At 50.2% G+C, this 22,230-nt stretch overlaps 1 protein-coding gene across 1 annotated transcript; it reads right to left on the bottom strand.

The window, feature by feature from the left end:
• Positions 1-18,855: 18,855 nt before the first annotated feature.
• LOC123151577 (uncharacterized) lies at positions 18,856-20,705 on the bottom strand. The gene is made up of 2 exons (XM_044571259.1): positions 19,469-20,705; positions 18,856-19,232 (listed from the first exon to the last, which is right to left on the bottom strand). Exon 1 carries the CDS (start codon positions 20,579-20,581, stop codon positions 19,844-19,846), a length of 738 nt encoding a protein of 245 aa, XP_044427194.1. The 5' UTR covers positions 20,582-20,705; the 3' UTR covers positions 18,856-19,232; positions 19,469-19,843.
• Positions 20,706-22,230: the final 1,525 nt, after the last annotated feature.

Raw genomic sequence — 22,230 nt, 5'->3', positions numbered from 1 at the left:
TCAAAAAAACCCTCTCGTTCGAACCAAGACATCTCGAAAGAGAAGGTGTTTTTGTTACCCACGTGGTTCGGCTCCCCAGAATCCACGAATAAGGGCGTGTAATCGGATATTCCCCTCGAGAGAGCTTACACCGTAACCAGAGGGAACTTCTGTTCCCACTCCACGCTTGCGAGAACTCGATCAAGTTTTTCATACGTTGGGTTGGGCAGAGCATTGGCCCAGGTAAACTTCCTACCAGAAAGCTCTATCTCCCTCAGATCCAAGCTTTCAACAATGGTATTGAACATAAACGACCATCTGCCGTCAAAGTTACCATTATTCTTCTCCTCTCTCCTCCTAATGATATTGAAATCACCTCCAACTAAAAGTGGAAGCTATTCCGATCCATAGATTCGAACAAGGTCCGCCAGAAACTCTGGTTTAAGCTCAGGCTGTGCGGCACCATACAATGCCACCAAAGCCCAGTTGAAACCATCTACTTTAGACCTGACTCGAAATTTCACCGCGAAGTCGCCCATCACTACACTTCGGACTTCAAGCGAATTGCATCTCACACCAAGTAAGATACCACCCGATCTTCCTCGCGGGGGGAGGCAATGCCAATCGAAATCAATACCACCCACAAGAGCAGACAGGAACTGGGGCGCAAAGTTTTCTCTACCAGTCTCCGATAGAGCAATAAAGTCCAGACGCTGCTCTAAAGCTGCCTCAGCAAGAAACCTTCTTTTAGCCAAGTCCTTTAGACCTCTGCTATTCCAAAAGATTCCTTTCATAATTCATCATGAAATTTTTTAGTAGTATGAATTCTAGCACTCCTACGGACTGCGGAATTGGGATAGATCTTCCGTTTCCACTTGCGTTTTGGTTTACTAGGTTCTGACGCCCGGTCCTCATAACCGGGTTCAACTGTAATACCAGCATCATTCTCTATGGGCACATCATCGTCCTCAGACTCATGAATGGGGGGTTCTAGACCCGCACACAGATTATGGAGCACTCGAACCCCTAACGTATCAATCTCTACATCATTCATCGGTTTAACCGCTGCGAGATTCCGAATAGTCTCTAAAACACGCTCCGCCTCCAAATCTAATAGATCATTGACCGAATTGGTAATCTCACTATAAATAGCTCCTAGTGACACTCCTAATTGGTTTGCATTATTTATAATCTCTTCATTAGAAAAATGCAATAAAGAATTAGATATGTTTACAGACATACCAGTAGAAGTTGCAGCATCCTGAAGCTTGGCCGCCCTCATAGCGCACCGCTGCTGCATATCGTCAACCTCCGGGAGCTCGTGAAGGCGGGCACTCATCCGAGTCCCCATCGAGGCGGGGTCGGGGATCCCGCCAAAAGCAATGACCTCCTCCCTAGTAAAGCCTCGCATTGAATCCCTCAAAGGATCAACCGAGGTTATGGGAAGAGGTGGCTGCTGGCTCCCAAGCCCCTCAGATACAAGGCCCACGTCGGGGTCCACGACCATGGGTATGCGCGGAAAGGGGGAGGCGGAGGCCGCCTGCCCGCGCCCTCCTCCCGTCCCACCTGCTGGTGCAGGGGAGACTGCCGTCGGTGTAGGAGAAGCGGTCCGCCTGACCACCGGAGAAGAGGGGAGAGCCATGGCCACCTGCCCCAGCTCCCCCCAGCGCAGCCACCGGCGCGGGTGCCACCGCCCCAACCGGAGAAGCAGGAACCGAGGCCTCCTGCCTCGGGCTCAGTACCCCGGCGCTGGCCAAGCCCACCGGTACCGGCGTCGCAGTAGAAGAAGAGGCTAGGCTACCTCCCCCACTGCCGACCAACACCGGCCTCACCGGTGTGACCTGCTCCAGACTACGAGAAGGATAGGCCAGGGCCACCTGCCCCAGACTCCCCTCCCCATAGAGCACCTCCTAACTTGTCGTCATATCCCAACTTGAAACCATGGTAGGAGAAAGCGGACCCACCTGAGGCTCCACCTCCGTAACCATCACCGAACCAGCCACAACATCAAGCTCCAAAGGCGGGAGCATACACTCAAAGCAATCATCAGACTCAACCCTGTCACTCCAAAGCCGGGGAGGAGCCGATGCTGGCTCAAAGGACCCAAAACGCAACGTACTCATCGGTACCGTCGGGGCCGATGCAGGTTCTACTCCAGAGCCATCACCGGGCAACTGAGCAGCCGGACTAGGCCCATTGGCCCTCTCCCGTCCTGCCTCATCAGTCGGGTCCTCACGAGCACCGGCATCACCATCCCCCTCGTGCATGTCCATAGCAGCCCCAGAACCCGCATCGGCAAACAGCTCGGCATCCTCAAACTCTATCGCAAGAGGAAACACCTCTCCCCGATAAAACCAGTTAACCACGTCCGGGATAAAATCAATGTCCAGAACACGCACTAAGAGCCGGGCCACCCCATGTGCGCGGGTGAAAGCCATGTCTACTTCCTCAGTCTTGCCCACCAGCATACCCAAACTCGCCACTACTCGTGCATCGGTCAAAGCCTCAGATGGGGCCCCTGAAAACTGCAGCCACACCTGTGTCAGCGGTTTGCCCTTAGGCTCCTCCTTTTTCCACTCGTGAAACTCCAGGATGCACTTAGTACCAGGCACCCTGCACAACCCGAAACTCAACAACTTCTGCAAGTCGTCCACCGTTGGGAAATCAACCCTAAAGACATTGTCCTCGATCCGAACAAGCTCCCACTAAAAGTCACCGGGAGCCAGTTCCTGAAGTCTCTGCACAATTTGAGCCTCAGACACCACCTCTTGGGTGGCTTCCACAATGCCAGTAGTCATACTCTGAACCTCAACAGTAATCTCCCTCGCCGTCGGAGACTCAAAGAAAGTGAGCTCGGCACAATATACTCCATACATCGTGAGCGCAGGAGCCTGATCACGCATAACCGGGCAGTCCCCCATAACATGAGCATTCTTACCACACAAGCTACATAGTTCCGCCATGCATTCTGCAATAAAGTGGCCTTTCTCACCACATCGATAGCACATCATCTTTTCTTTCTTACGTGCCCATTTGGACGCCCTCTCAGACTCAGCCCTGTCCCCTACCTCGGCATCTCCTCCAGTAGTAGGAACCTCCACATTGGCCAAGGCCGACACAACCTCCATCGCCTGGCTAGGCAACTCAGTCGACTGCATAGAATCAATAGCCATATCCGAAGAGACCTGGTCAACCACGACCGGTGTTGGGGGCGGCTTGCGAAACCGACCACGACCACCACCCCGTCCACCACCACGACCACCACGATGGCCACGGTAGCTATCTCTCTGCCGGTTGTTCGGGCCCATAGCCCCCTCGACAAAACCACCCGCCGGGCAAAGGAATGGTCTCTCATCCGAACCATCACTTTGCCAGGCGTATCCACGTCCACCTCCCGTAGACGACGAACCACGATGTTGGCCTTTTCCGTAAACATCATAACCATCATCTCCCCATTGTCCTTTCGGCGGTCCATTGGCTCCACCATCCCCTGCATCCGGCCGTACCTGCGGTGGATCCGAACGCTGTTGCGTCGGCCTCGCGACATAGTGAGGCTGTGGCGCGGCACGAGGCGCTGATGGCACAACACCCCGCCCCACGGCCGCTGGCACCGGAGGTCAAGTAGGTGCACCGCTCCCCGCAACAGCAACGACCGGTGCGGGAGGCCGCAGTCCACCTCGTTCGGCAGACGGCATCGTCCCGGACAGCCCCGCCGGCCGCGGCATTGGCGGCCGGGCACCATGAACACCGGCCCGACCCACGGCAGGCAGAGACACCGTCGCAAGCGGGCGGAAGGAACCACCCCTACCCGCGGCAGTACCATGCGCCGGAGCCGGTGGGTGGGCACCAGGAACTCCAGCTCCGCGGCCTAGGGTCGACGTATTTGCACCCACTGGTGGCACACCCCGTCCCGCCGCTGGCACGCCGCGGTTCACCCCAGGAGCGCCGGCGCCGCGACCAATACCCAGAGCCGGCTATGGCACCACGACGCCACGACCACCACCAAAGCCCGGCGGCGGCACAACTCCGGCCCGAGCCGACATGGCCGGCTCCGGCGCATTCTTTCCCGCGTTGCCCTGACCCGCCATGAGAAGCGGAGGGATGCGATGAGCACGTCCCCCGCGATTTGCAAGGCGATGAGGAACACGGCGGCAGCAAACCCTACGGCGCTCGACGGGAGGAGAAAGACCAGCCGAATCGTTGCATGCCTCTCGCACGTAAACGATCGCCCCTTCCGATGGCCCTTCAGTGTCCAGCCCAAGAGGCACCGGCCCACCTGCGACCCCTTCGTTCTGGACCTCATACCCAGCCGAAGGCGGCCCAACAGCGCCAACCAGCGCATTCAAACGAGCCGCCCTAGCCGCCGCGATCGAGATCGGCGCCGCCGGCGCCGCCTGCTGCCGGCCGGCCGCCGCACGGCCGCCCTTCTTCCTATTCACTACCACCGTCCACGCTTCCGGAGGAACCAAATCGATAAGAGTAAGTTTCGGGAGACTTACCTTGGGGATGGGTCCCTTCCATGGCCGAGGCGCCGACGCAGCCGTCCTCCGGTGTACGACTCGCCGGAGTAACTCCAAGTTCTCTCCAGGGCGCAAACCGGTCCTCGTTGGATCCTCTGGAGGAACCACCTCCTCCACAATCTTCGCCACTTCTTCTTCCTCGTAGCCGGGATTGAAAGCTTCACAAATGATATCTGAGGGAGTCGGTGAATACTCCGTCGAGCCGCCGGAGCGTCCGCCGTCTTCATCCTCATCCCCGCTGTCCTCTTCCGCAAGCGCCCAAAACCGCCCGCCGACCTCTCGGCGATTACCGGGGGTGCCCGCCGTCGACACGCCCGGCGTCATGGGTTCGCCCGTGCGGTCGCCCTAGTACACAAGTGACCTTAAAAATGGGAGCTCGACCTCTTTCTCCCTTGATGACAGATGCAAATTATCTGGATATAAATTGGTACTGTTGATTGATGAGACTGTAGCAATAACAACTGCAATCAGTAGCAAGCTACATGTTTGCTCTCCATCTAAGTGTGAATTGATCAGTAGCATCATACATTATGCAAGAAGCACCATACATCTATCTAAATGTGCAGGAATCAGCGCCCCTCTCTTTGCTCTCTATCTGACATCTCTCTGCTCTCTCTCTCTCCACCATCTCTCTTTTTCTCCATAAGACATCACTCTTTCTTTTGTGGCGCGTTCGAACCTTGTCTCTCCCTCTCGAGCAGCAGTGGCCAGCAGCAGCTCCAGCAAGCCCACACAGTCAACTATTAACAACAGGCAGCGCCCAACATGCCGTTCTTTCTCTCTTTCTTTTGAATAAGATGCATGCCATTCTTGATGCACAAGATCGGGCTAATGCGGCCGGAGAAGCAAGCACACCAGGGACGTGACGCTGGACGCGCATGCAGCTGGTCAGAATGCTTTGACGCTGGACGCAGCAGGTACACCACACTTGCTGGACAGAGCCGCTGCATGCCTCACACGCATAACCGCCGCCACCGCAAACCTAGCACGGCGGCTGCCGTCGCCAGATCCATGCAACAGAGAGGGGAAAGGCTGGAGAGTGAGCGGGAGATGGAGGCTACCTGAACTGCGGCCATCACCCTCGATCCTTCGCCAATGACCTTGACCGGTGCTGCACAGCGCACGACGTGGATCCCTGCGTCACCGCTCTCGGCGGCTCGTCTGCCTAACGTGATGGATCAGGCGATCCATCCGCGATGTTCTTTCTTTTCTCGACATAGCAACAACATCGACCTCCATTTATCTCTCGATCTTGATCTGATCTTTTCTTCTCTTTGTCTTTCTCTCGACTTGAACAACGGAGTAGCAGGCTCAAAATAAGGACGTGAGCATCTGGGCATGCATACTGGCACGTTCACCGTGCAGCCATCGCTCCATCCGCTCTCGCACCTGTTCGGAGCTGCAGGACCGAAGGGCGACGACGAACAAAGAAAAGCTTCTCAACGTGAGGAGATCGAACCCTGCTAGCGTAGTTGTTTTTATTACTCCTTCGTAGGAGTCCCATCCGGACTACACATAGGGCAGGAAGCCTACACGGGTCTCGTGGCCCATAACTTTGTTGGATATATGCAAGCAATAGACAAAATTTATGTAGATCTACTTTTAAATCTCAGCCATCAATCTTTATGATTAACATAAAATCGACGGATATAAAGAGGTGACTTATGGAGAACTATGAAAGCCCCCTCCTTTTAATATTAGGTAAAGAGTAAAGATAATAGATATGCAATGTTTGATAGATGATACCATTGTTGATACTATCTTGTTTATAAGATATGAGGCAGTGCAGCTGGACAGTGCAATCATCATTGACCAGTCAAAGTGGGATGATAGGCTAGTGATAATAGGCAATAGAGATGACGGTTATTGCCCAATAAGTGTTTACTACACTGTAGTGGTGAGTCATGTATGTATCGATTCTCCTATTGTATCATCTTTATACTTATGAAATTACTACTGATAAAGGAGGCTCTTTTTCAGGGTCACTTTATTTTTAAATGAACAACTAAAAATTCCAGCATTGAAAAAGACAATCAGAAAACTCCCTCATTAGACAAAATATATAGATACCAGCAATGCATCCATGCATGTTTTAATTAAGGTGTGTATTGTCTGAATATCATATAGGCTATAACGTGTCTAGGTCTCGCATACATACTACATATAAAATGAAATAAAAATATGAGTTTAACTAATTAAGCATGCACATTTATGTGTCAATACATGGCAAAATCATCCGTGTTTTTCATAGAGCATACTTAATTATGTCCCAGCCATTGAAACAGGGACATGCAAATAAATATTAACTGAAATCTAACACGTCGAGCCAAACATTGACAATCAATATGACGTCAACAGGTTGTAAAATTCAACCATGTAAACCAACTAATCATAAAGAAATAAACGCATAGGATTTGTTTTATGTGGGTGGCATACAATTATGTTTGGTCCTTTGGACGACCAAAAAAGACAATTATACGACAATTATTCATTTACAAGTAGTAGGTGCACATGTTGATGACTTAATTAGCTCGGAACCTTGTGTCATGTTCCAAGTGAAATGCATCATTGAGAAAAAAAAAGATTGGCTGCTGAAGGGATGCAGTGTGGCCACTTTTGCAAGGGCTACCCACCGACCCTTCTATTATGAGGTTTACTTTATTCTTAAAAGAAACGGCTAGAAATTCCACCATCCGACAAAAACAATCACAAAACTCCCTCATTAGACCGAATGTCTAGATACAAGCAATGCATCCATGCACGTGTTTAGGTTATGTATTACGTGAAACATCATATAAGCTATGATGTGTCTAGGTCTCATATACGCACTACATATACTACATATAAAATAAAATATGAAAACGAGACCAGATAATTAAGCATCCACATGTATGTGTCAATATACAAGGCAAAATCATTCGTGTTTCCAACCAAATGAGTCTAGCTATTGAAACTGCAGGGACATGCAAATAAATATTAACTGCAACCAAACACATTGAGCCAAACATTGGTAAACGATATGAAGTCGCCAGGATGTAAAATTCAAGACAGAGTTAGAAAAATATACTCTATAAAAATGCATACAATATTGGGGTCGTTGATTTTGACAACCAAGGAAAACAACTAAAGATAAATGCGGGCACATGTTGACGATTCAATTAAACTGGATAGGAAAAAACACATGTTGACGATTTAATTTAACTTGGACAGGAAAAAATCATGACGGAAACCACTCGCTCTTCCACGGCAGCAATGGCATCGACTCACGCAACAAAGGGGTGAATGACTTGTCTCTAATGTTGTACACGCCAGAGTCACCGAGAGGTGCCTCCAGCTGCTTCCACTGGTAGAGTTTGTTGAGGAAGTAGACACAGTCTCCCTGAACTCCATGACCAGCGGGCAAAGACTTGGAGCACAGCCTGCTAACAAAGAGCACTTGGCCTTGTAGGCTGCCGTCCAACTTCTTCCACCGGCGTTTGCTCAGGTCGGCTTCCCAGACCTCGAACCAGAAAGTTCTTCTACCATCCGCATCCGGGGAGCTGGGCATCCTCATCCATGGGCGGCGGAGCCATCGCTTCACCATCAGCAGCTTGCCACCGGACTCGAGCAGATACATCTCGACCAAGGGAAAACCGTCTTGGAAATGTTGGTGACGGTGGTTTTGCCATGGGTGCTTTATCATGACTTCGGTACTGTACTTGAGTTTGAAGCCTTTTTGGTGGCCATTGCTGAGGTCAAGGGTCTCGAGGACATGGCCCCTGGAGAGGGCCTAGATTTTCCCTTGAAAAAGGGCAATGTCGATGGCCTCGTGATGTAGCGCTCCCAGGAGGACTGAGTTGCTCTCGCCGGTCGGTCGGCAAGTGGACACGATGACATCGCGTCCGATCAGGACGGCGACGACGATGGGCTCATCGTCCGATGCCGAGGAGGACACCACCACGCCTTCCCTATAGCTTTCATGGGGGGCTCGGTTTGGCCCCGCCAGGAGCGGAGGATGCGCCTGAGCTCATTGTGGTTGTGGGGGCTGCAGCTGAGCTCGTTGCCTCGTTCCGCAGCATGGTTTTCAATTTCAGTTTCAGAAAAATTTCAGCATCAACCGAAATCATCGAAATTCAGTGAATTTCAGTGATTTCGGTTTCCATTTCAGCCAAATGATCGAAATATTCACTTGAATTCAATTAAAAATGTGAAAATTTTAAAAAAAAATTTGAAAAATATTGGAATTGTTGTGCTATACTGAAATTGCTGAAATATTTTGGCCGAAACGTAATATTTCAGTGTCTGCTGAAATTACTAAAATTCAATGAATTTCACCGAAATCTCACTGAAAGTGAAAACCATGTTCCGCAGTCGACGATGCCGGACGTCGTAAGTCGGCAGGAGGCCGGCTAGCTCGGGGAGACGGGTGGTGGCACCGGAGAGAGCGTTCAAGAGGGAGCAGCTACCGTCGCGCTGGTGCACGAGGAACAACATGTTCTCGCCGGCGCTGTAGCACCAGCAATCGTCGGGGAGACGCAGGCGGTGGTGCGGGTGCGGCGCGCTGTCGTTGGCCAGGTCGAAGAGGGTGCCGTTGCCGAACATGACCCACGGGAGCCGCCTCGGCGGGAGCTGGCCGGCGGCGGAGCGCCATGGTCTGCAGATGGCGCCTGCTCGGACGCGGTCCGCGAGGGACGTGAGGCGGCGGAGGACGAGGAGCAGGAGATCATCTGGCAGGTACGCCCAAGAAGAGTCTTTCGCCATCGCGATTGATTGATTGATTCACCAAAACCTAGGCTAGGCGTGACTTCCGCGCGTGCACAATTATTTTTGTTTTCGCTCGGAGCAAGTCACGCTCAACTTTGTGCGCCGCGCCACGCGTGAGTCAGCGTTAAGCACGGCGCGTTTCAGTTCCTTCCGAGCGCGGCGCGTTGCGTTGCGTTAGGCACAACCGGCGTGACGTGCTCGGAATTGGCCACAGCCGTGGCCAGCCAGGGTTCAACTAATTAAGCATGCACATGAATGTGCCAATACTACAAGGCAAAGTGATTCGTGTTTCTAACAAAATGAGTCCAGCTATCGAAACTGGAGGGACGTGCAAATAAATATTACTGAAACGAAACACATCGAACCAAACATTGGTAAACGATATGAAGTCCCTAGGATGTAAAATTCAAGATACAGTTAGAAATTATACATGTAAACCAGCTAATCTCTATCTGTTCTCTACTATTTAAAAATATTGTAAGATTCCATGTTTCATTGTTCTTCTCGTCATCCTTTCATCCAACCTTCCCCAAATGATAACCAATCATGGTAATTACTTACCTTCTGAACCAATTTCACTTTTATTTACTTAGCAAACTTCACATCAAACTATAAGATAAAATCATGGGCACGATTTGATAAAACATTCATTTATACAATCGCATTAGTATGTGCAGGTAAATCACAAGCTAACGCACTGAGTAAATATTTATACCCCATTGCAACGCATGGGCATTGTCGTAATAACCATACAAAAATGCATACAATTTGTTTTTGGACCATTGGACAAGCAATTAGGAATACAACTACTTGAACTATAAATGCTGGCACATGCATGTTGATGACTTAATTAAACTTGGCCATGAAAAAACCATGATGGAAACCGCCCGCTCTTCCACGGCAGCAATGGCATTGACTCACGCAACAAAGGGGTGAACGTCTTGTCTCTAACGTTGTACACGCCAAAGTCGCCGAGAGGTGCGTTCGGCTTCCTCGACACATAGAGGTTCTTCAGGAAGTAGATACAGTCTTCTCGAACTCCATGACCGGCGGGCAAAGACTTAGAGCAAGACCTGCTCACAAAGAGCGCCCGGCCTTCTAGGCTGCCGTCCAACTTCCTCCACTGGCCTTCGCTCATGTCTGCCTCCCACACATGCAAGCAAAACGTTCTTCTACCTTCCGGGAAGCAGGGCATCCATGGGTGGCGGAGCCATCGCTTCACCATCAAGAGCTTGCCGCCAGACTCAACTAGATATAGCTCGACCAGGGGGTCAGCGAAAACGTCTTCTTCATCTTGCTTGAAAACGTCTTCTTCATCTTGCTCATGTTGCTGCCATGACCACGGGTTCTTTATCAAATCTAAACCGCACCGCAGTTTTGGTTCGACGCCAGGCGGCGTCGGCTTGTCGAGGTGACCATTGATGAGGTTGAGGTTCTTGAGGACATGGCTCGTGGAGAGGGCGTAGATCTGCCCTTGAAACAGAGCAATGTCGACGGCCTCGTGAGCCAACACCACCAGGCACGAGTTGCTCTCTCCGGCCGGCCGGCAAGTAGAAACGAAGATTTTGTTTTTGAGCAGGACGGCGACGATGGGGTCGTCCGGCGCTGAAGATAACACCACCTTTCCTATAGCCATCGTGGGGTCGTGTGGGTCATGGGGGGTGCGCCTGAGCTCGTTTGGCTTTCGGTGCCAGAGGTTGACATACCGCAACATAGCAGCCAGCTCAGGGAGATCGGTCCTGGCACCGGAGAGAGCGTTGATGAGGGAGCAGCTGCCATCGCGCTGGTGCGCGAGAAACATCATGTTCTCGCCGGCGCTGTAGCGCCAGCAGTCATCGGGGAGACTTAGGTGGTAGTGCGGGTGCAGGGCGCTGTCGTTGGCGAGGTCGAAGAGGGTGCCGTCGCCGAACACGACCCAGGGGAGCCGCGTCGGTGGGAGCAGGCTGGAGGCGGAGCGCCACGACCTGCAGACGGCGCCTGCTCGGACGCGGTCCAAGAGTTATATTCATGGCCCACTGAGACCGCCATTGCTTTCCTTTTTAAACAAGTCTACCTGTCTTTCTATTTATCTTGTGTGCTCAAATCTATCTAACCAGTTTTTATTTCAAAATTACAGAAAACGAACTCCTATGATTGCATGATTAGGAAGGTGATTGTATGCCCAGACGTAGCTATCTAAGATCAATTTTTTTACTTTACAAAATCTTGAAGCTACATGGCAAAATTCAGAATTTGCATTTATACAACCCCTTCTGTCCGGTGTTCCCTCATGGGCCGACGGGACTTTTTCCTGGACCGAAGAGGTATATTCATGGCCCACTGAGACAAAGACATTGTCTTCATTTGCGGCCACGCCGAAGATCTAGTCTTCGTTTGTTCCCCTCACAAACAAAGAATTTTGGGATAAGATCGGGGCCTTCTTCTTTCTCCGAACGGCTGCCATTTCTGTCTATCTCACTACAAAAATCTGCGCTAATCTGTGATGAAAACCCTTGTGATGAAAAATAAACTATCACCTAAGAACTTGTTCTGTGAAGGTTTTCTGTCACAAGTTGTTTTCCCCCATATCAGCCCCCTTAGGTGCATTGGTGACGTTCTGGCCTTGTTTTAGACAATGAATTTGGCCATCATCCATATTCTGCGACGATTTGTACTGTCACGAAAAATGTTCGACGGGTTGCACTACCAGAATAACCGGCGATGCCGACGGCCAAACCTATGCCGACGGCTCCCGTCGGCATAGATGGGTGTATCCCGACGGCCCAGCTCAAGTCGTCGGCGTATATCCATCGGTATAGGTCGGCCGACGGCATTGCAAGAAATGTGCCTATGGTGGCCGTCGGCATATCATGTGGGCCTGGCTACCCAGGCGGCGACGGCCGTTTGACGGCGTCACGCGTACGCCGACGGGCTAACGGTGGTCGTCGGCATAGCTATGCCCACGTCACCGATCCGCGTCGCGCGCCACGTCATCGATCCGAGCCGCTCGCCGGTCCCTGGGGTGGCATACCTATGCCGACGGCCTTGCTGTCGGCATAGGCCTGGCCCATGGATCTTGCCACGTCATCGATCTGCGCCCTACGCCACGTCATCGATCCAGGGCTCTACCGGTCCGTGGCCGTAGCTATGCCGATGGCATTGCCGTAGGCATAGATTTCTAATAATATTTTAATATTTTATTTATTTTCTCTTATTTCCTTTTTAGTTTTTTTCCAAAACTATTAACTTAAATCTGCCTTATATACATAAAACATATCTCGATTATATATATATCTATTGCCGCCCACACGGGCCTTGCTTCACCCACAAAACAAAAAAAAACTAATTTGATTAACTTAAATGTGCCTTATGTACAGAAAACATATCCCGATTATATTTAAAACATGCAAACTTAAAGGTTTCAATGACATTTTATTGTATAAACAAATAATTACATGTTGACAACATTGACAGTTTTTGAAACATTTCTGACATTTGGTCTTGACAAATGCTACCATATAGGGGAAATTGAGTTAATAAATGCCAATGGCTATTATAATGGAATATTTTATGTAGATGTTATGTCTTTTGCACAAATAGATAAGTAAATATTATATCAATTCAGAAGAAAAAAATAACTTCAAACTTACATTAAACTACATATTTTTGGGGACGCACATAAGAATAAATAAGTTGTAATGATTCTTATATGTTTGAATTAATAAATTATCATAAAGATGCTAGTGAAGAATTCAGCTATCTCTTAAATCGTATGGGAATCCATCATGTTTAGATGGGAAAATAAGCCATGATAATTTTTTCCAAATGGTGCAATTATAATAATCAAGAAACTAAAAATTTGCAAACGCACCCACAATCCCTACTCCCTTTCCCATAGGAAGCAAACAACGGGACCCCACATTTGCAGTTGCCAAAACGGATAGTAGTTAAGGAACATCGAATTATGACATAATAAAGTGAAGCAATAACACATGAAGTCATTTGATGACATGTCTTTCTTACTAAATACACCTCAGTTGTCGGATGCTGTTCTTCTTCACAATTAAGGGCTTATAGATAGATAGATAGATAGATAGACACATAGATAGCTAAACTGGTCCCCACTAATAATTGATATTACATGCATATACTTGTCCCTGTATCATGTGGGTATAATTATTCATCACTGTTGGAGAGGTCATCACTTACTCAACATGCTGTAATTGTGATGATTAATCAGTGAAAAAGTTAAAGGGGAACAATAGGCGGTGACTTTTTGTCATGGAAGAATGATGTACTATTACCTGCTGGTGCCTGGCATTAGAATTTCTAATTCAACATATAGCCATTCAAAAACATTTATTAGATTTCAAATTCACACCTTCTGGGAGTTTCTCATTTAGCCAGTTAGTTGAATAGTCTAAAATATGCTTCGTTGGATGGTCTGATGACCTAAGTGGCTTTCAGATCACATAGTTAATCTAGTGTCTTGAAAGGAGCCGGAAACAAAATCAATGGATTTTTCTATATATCTAAGAACAAAATAAATGAAAGTAAACTAACTAAATTATATCGAGGTAGTCGTTTAATATCAATTAGTCCTACTAATTAAATGTTAAGTTAACAATAATGATGCTTAATTATATGGAAAGTTGTTTGAAAGATATCTACCTGGACTGATCCTTCCATTTAAGATGTATAACATAATTGATCGAGCATGTCAATAGTAGTTACTTAACATTGCTCGTAGGCTCTACCAAATTTGGTGATACAAATTGAAGACCAAGAATAGGCTGGTAAAAAATAATACCAAGATAGTACATGAAATTACCAATAATTATACCAAATTAGTACAATTCACACAACAAAAACTTTTAGCATTGCTCACAACTATCATAATTCTACTGTTGTGCATTGAAAGTTGGAGACTGGAGACATCCATAATTTAGCATACCGAACATTCATAGAACTGATTGAGGTGGACAGAAGGGAAAATGTAGAATTATTCTGCAAGCAAAACAATATGACACATAAACACATCGTTATTATAACCGGGACATTAATGGAAAGAAGAAAATATTTTGAAGTATTCTTCAACCAAAACAATATGACACATACAGTATCTTTATTATTTCACGCTTGTGATTACAAATATTGGCAGTCTATTATTCCACATGAAAACTATAAAATCACCATTGAACGCATCTGTAATACGATTAGTTAGTTTGATGCAAACGAAAAGTAGAAAGCGCAAAAGGCATTAATTATTTGGGCAGCTATTCAGAAGCAAGGTATCGAGAAATTTAAGTAAGCCATTGTGGCTATGGATTATTTAAACGCTATTGAGAAGTAAGGCATTAACAAATATTAGCTCCTAAGATATAACTCTATGTTGGCCATTTGATCCTAATGCACGTACACATATCAAAACTGGAGCAATCAGACCAACACATGCAGATCGAGTTAACAGATGAGTGTAAAACATGATGAATCTGCTGATGACATCCATCAAACGAAGCAAAACACAGAGCTTCAGTATAATTCGTTGAGTCACAGTGTGCTGGGTGAAATACCAGAAAATAGAACAGATGATACTTACAATCCACCATGTGCAGGGCTGCCCTGATTTGACCGGCTTTTAAGTGCATCATTCGGACAATGTCGTGTGTCCATCAATTACAGATAACACGTACTTTTACTACGTTTTCACTCTGTAAATATATGATTAGTGACCTATATACACCATATATGCATGTTAGTACCAGGAACATATTCCGCAGTTGCAAGAATTATACGAAGCCATACACCAAACAAAAATTAAAATATAGTTCATCACTCAAGTGTACATGATGCAAAAGTACTAATTATAGAGAAATATTTGTACCATATAAAGATGCAAATTGCAGATTTAGCACGTGCGTAGAACGTAATGTGTGATGCCACTAATTCACATGTGTAGGCATCGGATCTAGCAAGTGCAGTGAATTGCTTCACATCTCTGGAGGCCGTAGCAGCTGGTGCCTGGAGGCGTACAGCAGCAGTTTATCCGCAGTTGATCCTTTCGTCTCTTCTTCAGTTCCTCGATCCTCAGCGTTTCTCTTGTTGTGAGTCGGCACAACCCCATGATCGTCGGATCTCTCTTAAAAGATCCGCATGTTTCCCAAAAAAATGAGCATCATTTACTATTGATCCTGGCCAACTCTCGCCATCTCCTAGTGATCTGCGGGAAGTAAGTTCATATGTATAGATGCAAATTCCTAGTGACCAGCGGGAAATATGTACGTACATATAGATACAAATTCCTAGTGACCTGTGGGAAGCACGTAAGTATGTATAGATACAAATTCCTAGTGACCTCGATCCGCTCACTGTCAATCTAGAGGTGAGTCATCTATCATACTTCATGACTCTGAGAAGTTCCTGCGCGGAGAAACACAACACTGGTGTCGATCTGCCTGGCTGGCCTGGGTGCGATAAAATCTTGTCATCTTGAATTGATATGGTGAGAGCCTGGAGGACAGATCAGCCTAGAGCACGGCAAGCGCATCGGAGGTTCGATGGGTTGAAACATCATCATGCGATCGGAAATTGTCTCAGTTTTTTCTCTTGACGGACTGAAATTGTCTGGTTGATGACGAACGGAAGCAACAGCGAATAGGAGAAGAAAGAAGAAGAATATGGAGAACTGGCCTGGTACGATTTCTAACGTTTTTTCTTGATGGATTTCTGTGAAAGGGAGGAGTGTTGGAATATAGAGTTGAGCTCAAACACAGATTGTATTCCTCCCAATCGGGGCAGTACATAATATAGGAGTACAGAGGGAGGAAGAGAGGTACACACCTACGCACACGCTAACTAATCCTAACTACCGATCCTGCTTTCACGTAGTGGATTAGGCCGGTGCTGCATGGTGAGGTGGGTCGGTGCTGCATGGCGCATGCATAGGCGGCAGCGCACATGGCTCCTGAAGAGTAGCTCCAAGCTGGTATGCAACGTGTAGTCTAACAGGCCCCCGCAGTGTCAACGTGGGCTTGCCTAATGTTGAGACTGGACCGGAACTGACTGAAAGTAGCAGTAGGCAGCCCTTTCGTGAAGATGTCCGCATATTGGGAAGTTGTAGGAACATGAAGGACACGAACTTCGCCCAAGGAAACTTTGTCACGAACGAAATGGATGTCGATCTCAATGTGTTTCGTCCGTTGATGCTGCACGGGGTTAGCAGACATATAGACAGCAGAAACATTGTCACAATAAACCACCGTAGACTTGGCGATGGGCTGATGAAGCTCCTGCAATAACTGACGCAACCAAGCCGTCTCGGCAACGACATGGGCAACGGCCCGGTACTCCGCCTTAGCGCTAGACCTGGAAACAGTAAGTTGTCGCTTCGACGACCAAGATATCAAATTATCCCCAAGAAAAACACAAAAACCGGAGGTAGAGCGTCGCGTGTCGGGGCAACCGGCCCAGTCGGCGTCGGAATATGCTAGGAGTGTGGAAGGCGAAGATGGGTAAATGTGGAGGCCAAAATCTAGGGTGCCTTTGAGATAACGAAGTATTCGTTTGACAAGGTTGTAGTGAGAAGTACGTGGAGCATGCATGAAGAGACAGGCTTGCTGAATGGTGTACGACAAGTCAGGACGGCGTGATAGTAATGTACTGCAGGGCACCGGTCAGGCTGCGATAGAGAGTGGGATTATCGAGGAGTTCCCCATCAGAGATGGAGAGCTTGGCACCCGAGTCGATAGGAGTGCGAATAGGATGACAGTCGTACATACCGGCGCGCTCAATAATGTCTAAAGCATACGGGCGCTGAGAGAGATGGAGGCCGGCGTGCGAGTGAGTGACAGCGATGCCAAGGAAGTGAGACAGAGTGCCTAGATCGGTCATGGAGAATTCACGACTAAGAAAGGAAATGATATAAGTAAGAAAAGAAGAGGACGAAGCGGTGAGAATAATATCGTCGACATAGAGAAGGAGATAGGCAGTGTGGTTTGTTGACTTGTAAATGAATAGCGAGGTATCACATTTAGAAGCAAAAAATCCAATGGAGGTAGCATAGGCCGCGAAGCGAGTGAACCACGCGCGTGGGGCTTGTTTAAGGCCGTAGAGAGACTTTTTAAGAAGGCAGACATGGGACGGAGTGGCGGGATCTTCAAAACCGAGCGGCCGCTGGCAGTAAATGGTTTCGGTAAGATGCCCGTGAAGGAAAGCATTCTTAACGTCGAGCTGATGAATGGGCCATGAGTGAGATGTAGCTAGAGAGAGAACGACCCGAATGGTGCTAGGTTTGACGACCGGCGAGAAGGTCTCATCGTAGTCAATACCCTCGGTCTGAGAGAAACCGCGAACAACCCAACGTGCCTTGTAACGGGCGAGGGTGCCGTCAGAGTTGTATTTGTGTTCAAAAACCCACTTCCCACTAATAACTGGAGCCGTGGAGGGTCGAGGGACAAGTGACCAAGTCTCATTTTGGAGGAGAGCTTGGTACTTGTCACTCATGGCACTGGCCCAACAAGGATCGGCAAGAGCAGCGCGATAGCTGCGGGGAAGGGGAGAGACACGCGAGAGATCAGCTAGGAAATTGAGCCGACGAGACGGCAGCTAGAAGCCCGACTTAGCACGAGTACGCATGTTATGAGGGTTAGCAGGGGGCGCGACGGCAATGGCATGGCGCGGGAGAGGCTGAGGGGTGGTGGGGCTATTGGAGGAAGTAGAGGCCGAGGGAGTAGAGGTCGAGCTGCTGGAGGTGGTGTGTGGGGATGCCGGGGTGATGGAGGCGGGCTGGCCGGGCGAAACGACTGATGTGCAAGCGTTTCGTTCCGGCTGAACGTCTGCTATGGGAACGGGGCTCCCAGGCGAAACAGCCCGTAGGGCAGAAGTGTGGTCTGGCGAAGCGGCTGCTGGGGCAGTGTGGGTGCCGACCGGGGGTGCGAACACGGCTGGGCTGGTGAGCGGGAAAGCAGGCGTGAAGATGGGGTCAGCAGCTATGGACGGATGCGAAATATCAAGCGCTGAGGTGGCCTCCGGAGTGCGAGAGAAAGGGAAGATGAATTCGTCGAAGGTGATGTGGCGCAAGGTGTAGACGCGTTGGGTGGAGAGGTCTAGGCATCGCTAACCTTTGTGATCCGCGGGATAACGAATGAAGACGCAAGGAAGAGAGCGAGCAGCAAGCTTATTCGACGCAGTGGCCTCCGTGTTAGGATAGCATAGGCATCCGAAGACGCGGAGGTGGGAGTAAGTGGGGGGTGCCTGGTGGAGTGTTTCGTGTGGTGTGGCGAGGGAGAGGGTTTTAGTAGGGCGGAGGTTGAGGAGCAAGGTGGCAGTGGCAAGAGCGTCGACCCAATAGCGTGGCGGCATGGATGCTTGGAGCAAGAGGGTGCGCACGACGTCGTTAGTCGAACGAATGGCACGTTCAGCTTTTCCATTCTGAGAAGAAGTGTATGGGCAGGAAAAACGCATCACCGTACCGAAGGGAAGGAGGAAATCCCTGTTTTGAGCACTATCAAACTCACGTCCGTTGTCGCACTGGAGGGTCCGGATGGTCCGACCAAAATGCGTGCGAACGTAGGCATGAAAGTGACAAAAAATGGCAGGTACATCAGATTTTTGTCTGAGAGGAAAAGTCCATCGATAACATGTAAAATCATCAATTATCAAGAGATAGTACTTGGCTCCGGAAACACTAGACAAAGGTGCTGTCCAAAGATCACAATGTAAGAGATCAAAAGCAGCAGTAGTGTGACTAGTCGAGGAGGTAAATGGTAGACGAACATGTTTTCCGGTTTGACAAGCATGGCATAAGCGCCCAGCCACTACAGGTTTATTACAATGTTCTAAAGATTTATTGGAACGGAAAGTAGCATCGCCGGGATGACCCAAACGCCGGTGCCAGAGGTCGGTGAGGTGTGAGACGGTGACGGCGAGAGCAGCGGGTGCGGCTGGAGGGAGGACGTCGTACAACTCGCCTTCACTGTTGCACCGAAGAAGTCCCACCTTGGTTGCAAAGTCCTTCACAGAAAGGCCATACGGGTCAAATTCCACGGAACAATTGTTGTCAGTGGTTAAGCGACGTACAGATAGAAGATCTTTGACTAGATCGGGAGCAACCAGAACATTATTTAGATAGAGAGGCCGGTTAGGGTTAGGAAGATAAGCAGAACCGACATGGCTAATACGCATGGGACTACCATTGCCAACAAAAACCGGGGGATAATGAGATACAGGGGCGACGGAGGACAACTTACCGGATCGATCACGAGGTGAGTGGAGGCACCGGAGTCCGCAACCCAGCCGCCACTAGGCGACTGCAGCGAGAGGTTGTGCAGGGCTCCCATCAGCGCCGCGTGATCAATGCCATGAGCATCGGAGCTGGACGCCGCTGGAGGGTGGTACTGTTGCTGCTGGGGAGGCGCCGGCAAGAACGACTGCTGGTGGAAGGCTGCCGGCTGATGCATGAAGGGCGGCGGCTGGTGCAGCTGCATCGGAAGCCCCGGGTAGAACGAGTATGGCTGCTGCTGCGGGGGGCCGCCGAAGGCGGCATGGGCCTGTGGCGGTCGTGCGCCGAGGATGCCGGTCGCCGAGCGGGGTGGAGGAGGCAGGGCCATGGGGTAGGCATAGACCTACCCCGTCCATGGCGGGGGTGAAGTGGCGGCGCCTTGATATCCGCCGTTGTTGGTGTAGCGACGGCGTTTGTTGTGCCCTTGGTTGGGTGATGGAGAAGACGGTTTGCCGCCGCCAAGACCGGGGGCGGGCGGCCGAGCCTGACCGCCGGGGGCCACACCCGAGGGCGCGGGCGACGAGCCCCGCTGCTGGACAGCGAGGGCGCTGTGATGGGTGGAGCCGGCGAAGTTGTTGCCGATCTCATCATGCAAAAGCATGCCGACGGCGACGTCAAAAGGAACGGGAGTTGGGGACTTCTCGATAATCTTGGCGGTGGTCTCCCGGTCGAGCATGAAGGCGGCGAGCTCCATCACCATCGCGCTGAGGAACCACCTCTTCACCGCCTTGTTGACGATGCTCCAGCACGCGTCACCGGCGTGGTCGGCGAAGTTGGGCGCGATCCAAGAGGCGACATCGTACTGATCGATGACGTCCAGCATCATCCCCCGCCAGACAGTGTAATTGGCGCCGTTCATGGCGAGGTGGACGGGGAGATTGATGTGAGCGTTCTCGACACGCATGGCATGCATGTACGCGGGCGTCGTGTAGAAGGCGGGTGGTGGCGCCGTCTGGAGAGGGAGAGGCGCGGTAGTGACACTCAGAGATGGGTTTGGCAGGGGAGAGGTAGCGGGAGGAGAGAGAGGGGAGGAGGTAGCCGGAGAGGAGACCGCGGCGGCGGCGTCGACCTCGGTGGCCATGGCAGAAGCGTAGATTTGATCAAACTGATACCATGTTGGAATATAGAGTTGAGCTCAAACACAGATTGTATTCCTCCCAATCGGGGCAGTACATAATATAGAAGTACAGAGGGAGGAAGAGAGGTACACACCTACGCACACGCTAACTAATCCTAACTACTGATCCTGCTTTCACGTAGTGGATTAGGCCGGTGCTGCATGGTGAGGTGGGTCGGTGCTGCATGGCGCATGCATAGGCGGCAGCGCACATGGCTCCTGAAGAGTAGCTCCAAGCTGGTATGCAACGTGTAGTCTAACAAGGAGCACAGGAGGTCCATGATAGGAGATGGCAAGAAGCAACGATCTAATCGATTGAAGGTAATTAATCTGACAGTTGTGATTTGGTTACCTCTAGGATTAACGGGACTCTGATTTTATTATTATTATGGGAGATGGACTCACTTTTTTATTGGAGATGGACCCTCACTATGGATATATGCGTCGACTACAAACATTGGTGGGCCTTTGTTACGTGTAGATTGAGTCTGTTTTTCAGATTTTATTTCCTTTTTCTGGACATTGGGAGGAGAGGACGTGAGATATTTGGACCTTTAGGAAGGAGAGAATCCTGAGAGCTTGGGAAAGAGGCAGAGCGCATGTTCAGGTCTCCTCCTCATCGGACGGCTCTAATAATTTCTTAGGATTTTTTACTAATCTGGTATTTTTAGGGAGTTATCGGAAGATCTACACCATAATAATTCGGTCCCACCTGATTAACGGCTCCTAATTACTAATTAATGTGGGAATTTCTTGGGAGTCTATAATTAGTATATATATTGCCCACCCACACGGGCCTTGCTTCCGTCATGTCACGGAGAGGGGAGACGCGACGGGGTACCTTGGGTGGGGGGGTAGCAATGCCGCCAAGTGTTGTGGTGGGCCCTCCTACGGTTGTGGAAGCGTGGTGGCAGGCGCAGGCACCCGGCAGGCGGCTCCGGGGTGTGCCCCCCTCATGGGTGTCGCTGCCGCCGTGTCTCGGAGGCGGGAAATGACCACGTCGGGCCGACACGGAGGGAATCTTGGAGTGGTTGGGCCGGGACGGTGTTGGGGGGTGTAGCTATGGGCTGGGCTATGAAAACCAGGTGAAAAGGTCCACCGGTCAAACCCCGTCCGGCGAAGGTCAAAGGGCTAGACCCGGGGGTCGTCTGTGTCAGGGTTAGACGGGACGGGGTACCTGGGGGGGGGTAGCAATGCCGCCAGGTGGTGCGGTGGGCCCTCCTATGGTTGTGGAAGCATGGTGGCAGGTGCAGGCACCCGGCACATGGCTCCGGGGTGTGCCCCCCTCACGGGCCTCGCTGCCACTGTGTTCCGGAGGGGGGAAACGGCCATGTCGGGCCGACACGGAGGGAATCTTTGGGTGGGTTGGGCCGGGACGTTGTTGGGGGCTGTAGCTATGGGCTGGGCGATGGCAACCATGTGAAAAGGTCCACCGGTCAAACCCCGTCCGATGAAAGTCAAAGGGCTAGACCCGTCGGTCGTTTGTGTCAGGGTTAGACGAGACAGGGTATCTTGGGGGGGGGGGGTAGCAATGCTGCCAGGTGTTGCGGTGGCCTCTCCTACGATTGTGGAAGCGTGGTGACAGGTGCAGGCACCCGGCACGCGGCTCCGGG

The sequence above is a fragment of the Triticum aestivum genome, chromosome 7A (genome assembly GCF_018294505.1).
Source record: "Triticum aestivum cultivar Chinese Spring chromosome 7A, IWGSC CS RefSeq v2.1, whole genome shotgun sequence".
Taxonomy (NCBI): domain Eukaryota; kingdom Viridiplantae; phylum Streptophyta; class Magnoliopsida; order Poales; family Poaceae; genus Triticum; species Triticum aestivum.
Note: the sequence above shows the minus strand (reverse complement) of the source record. Positions and strands in the feature narration are given on the sequence as shown.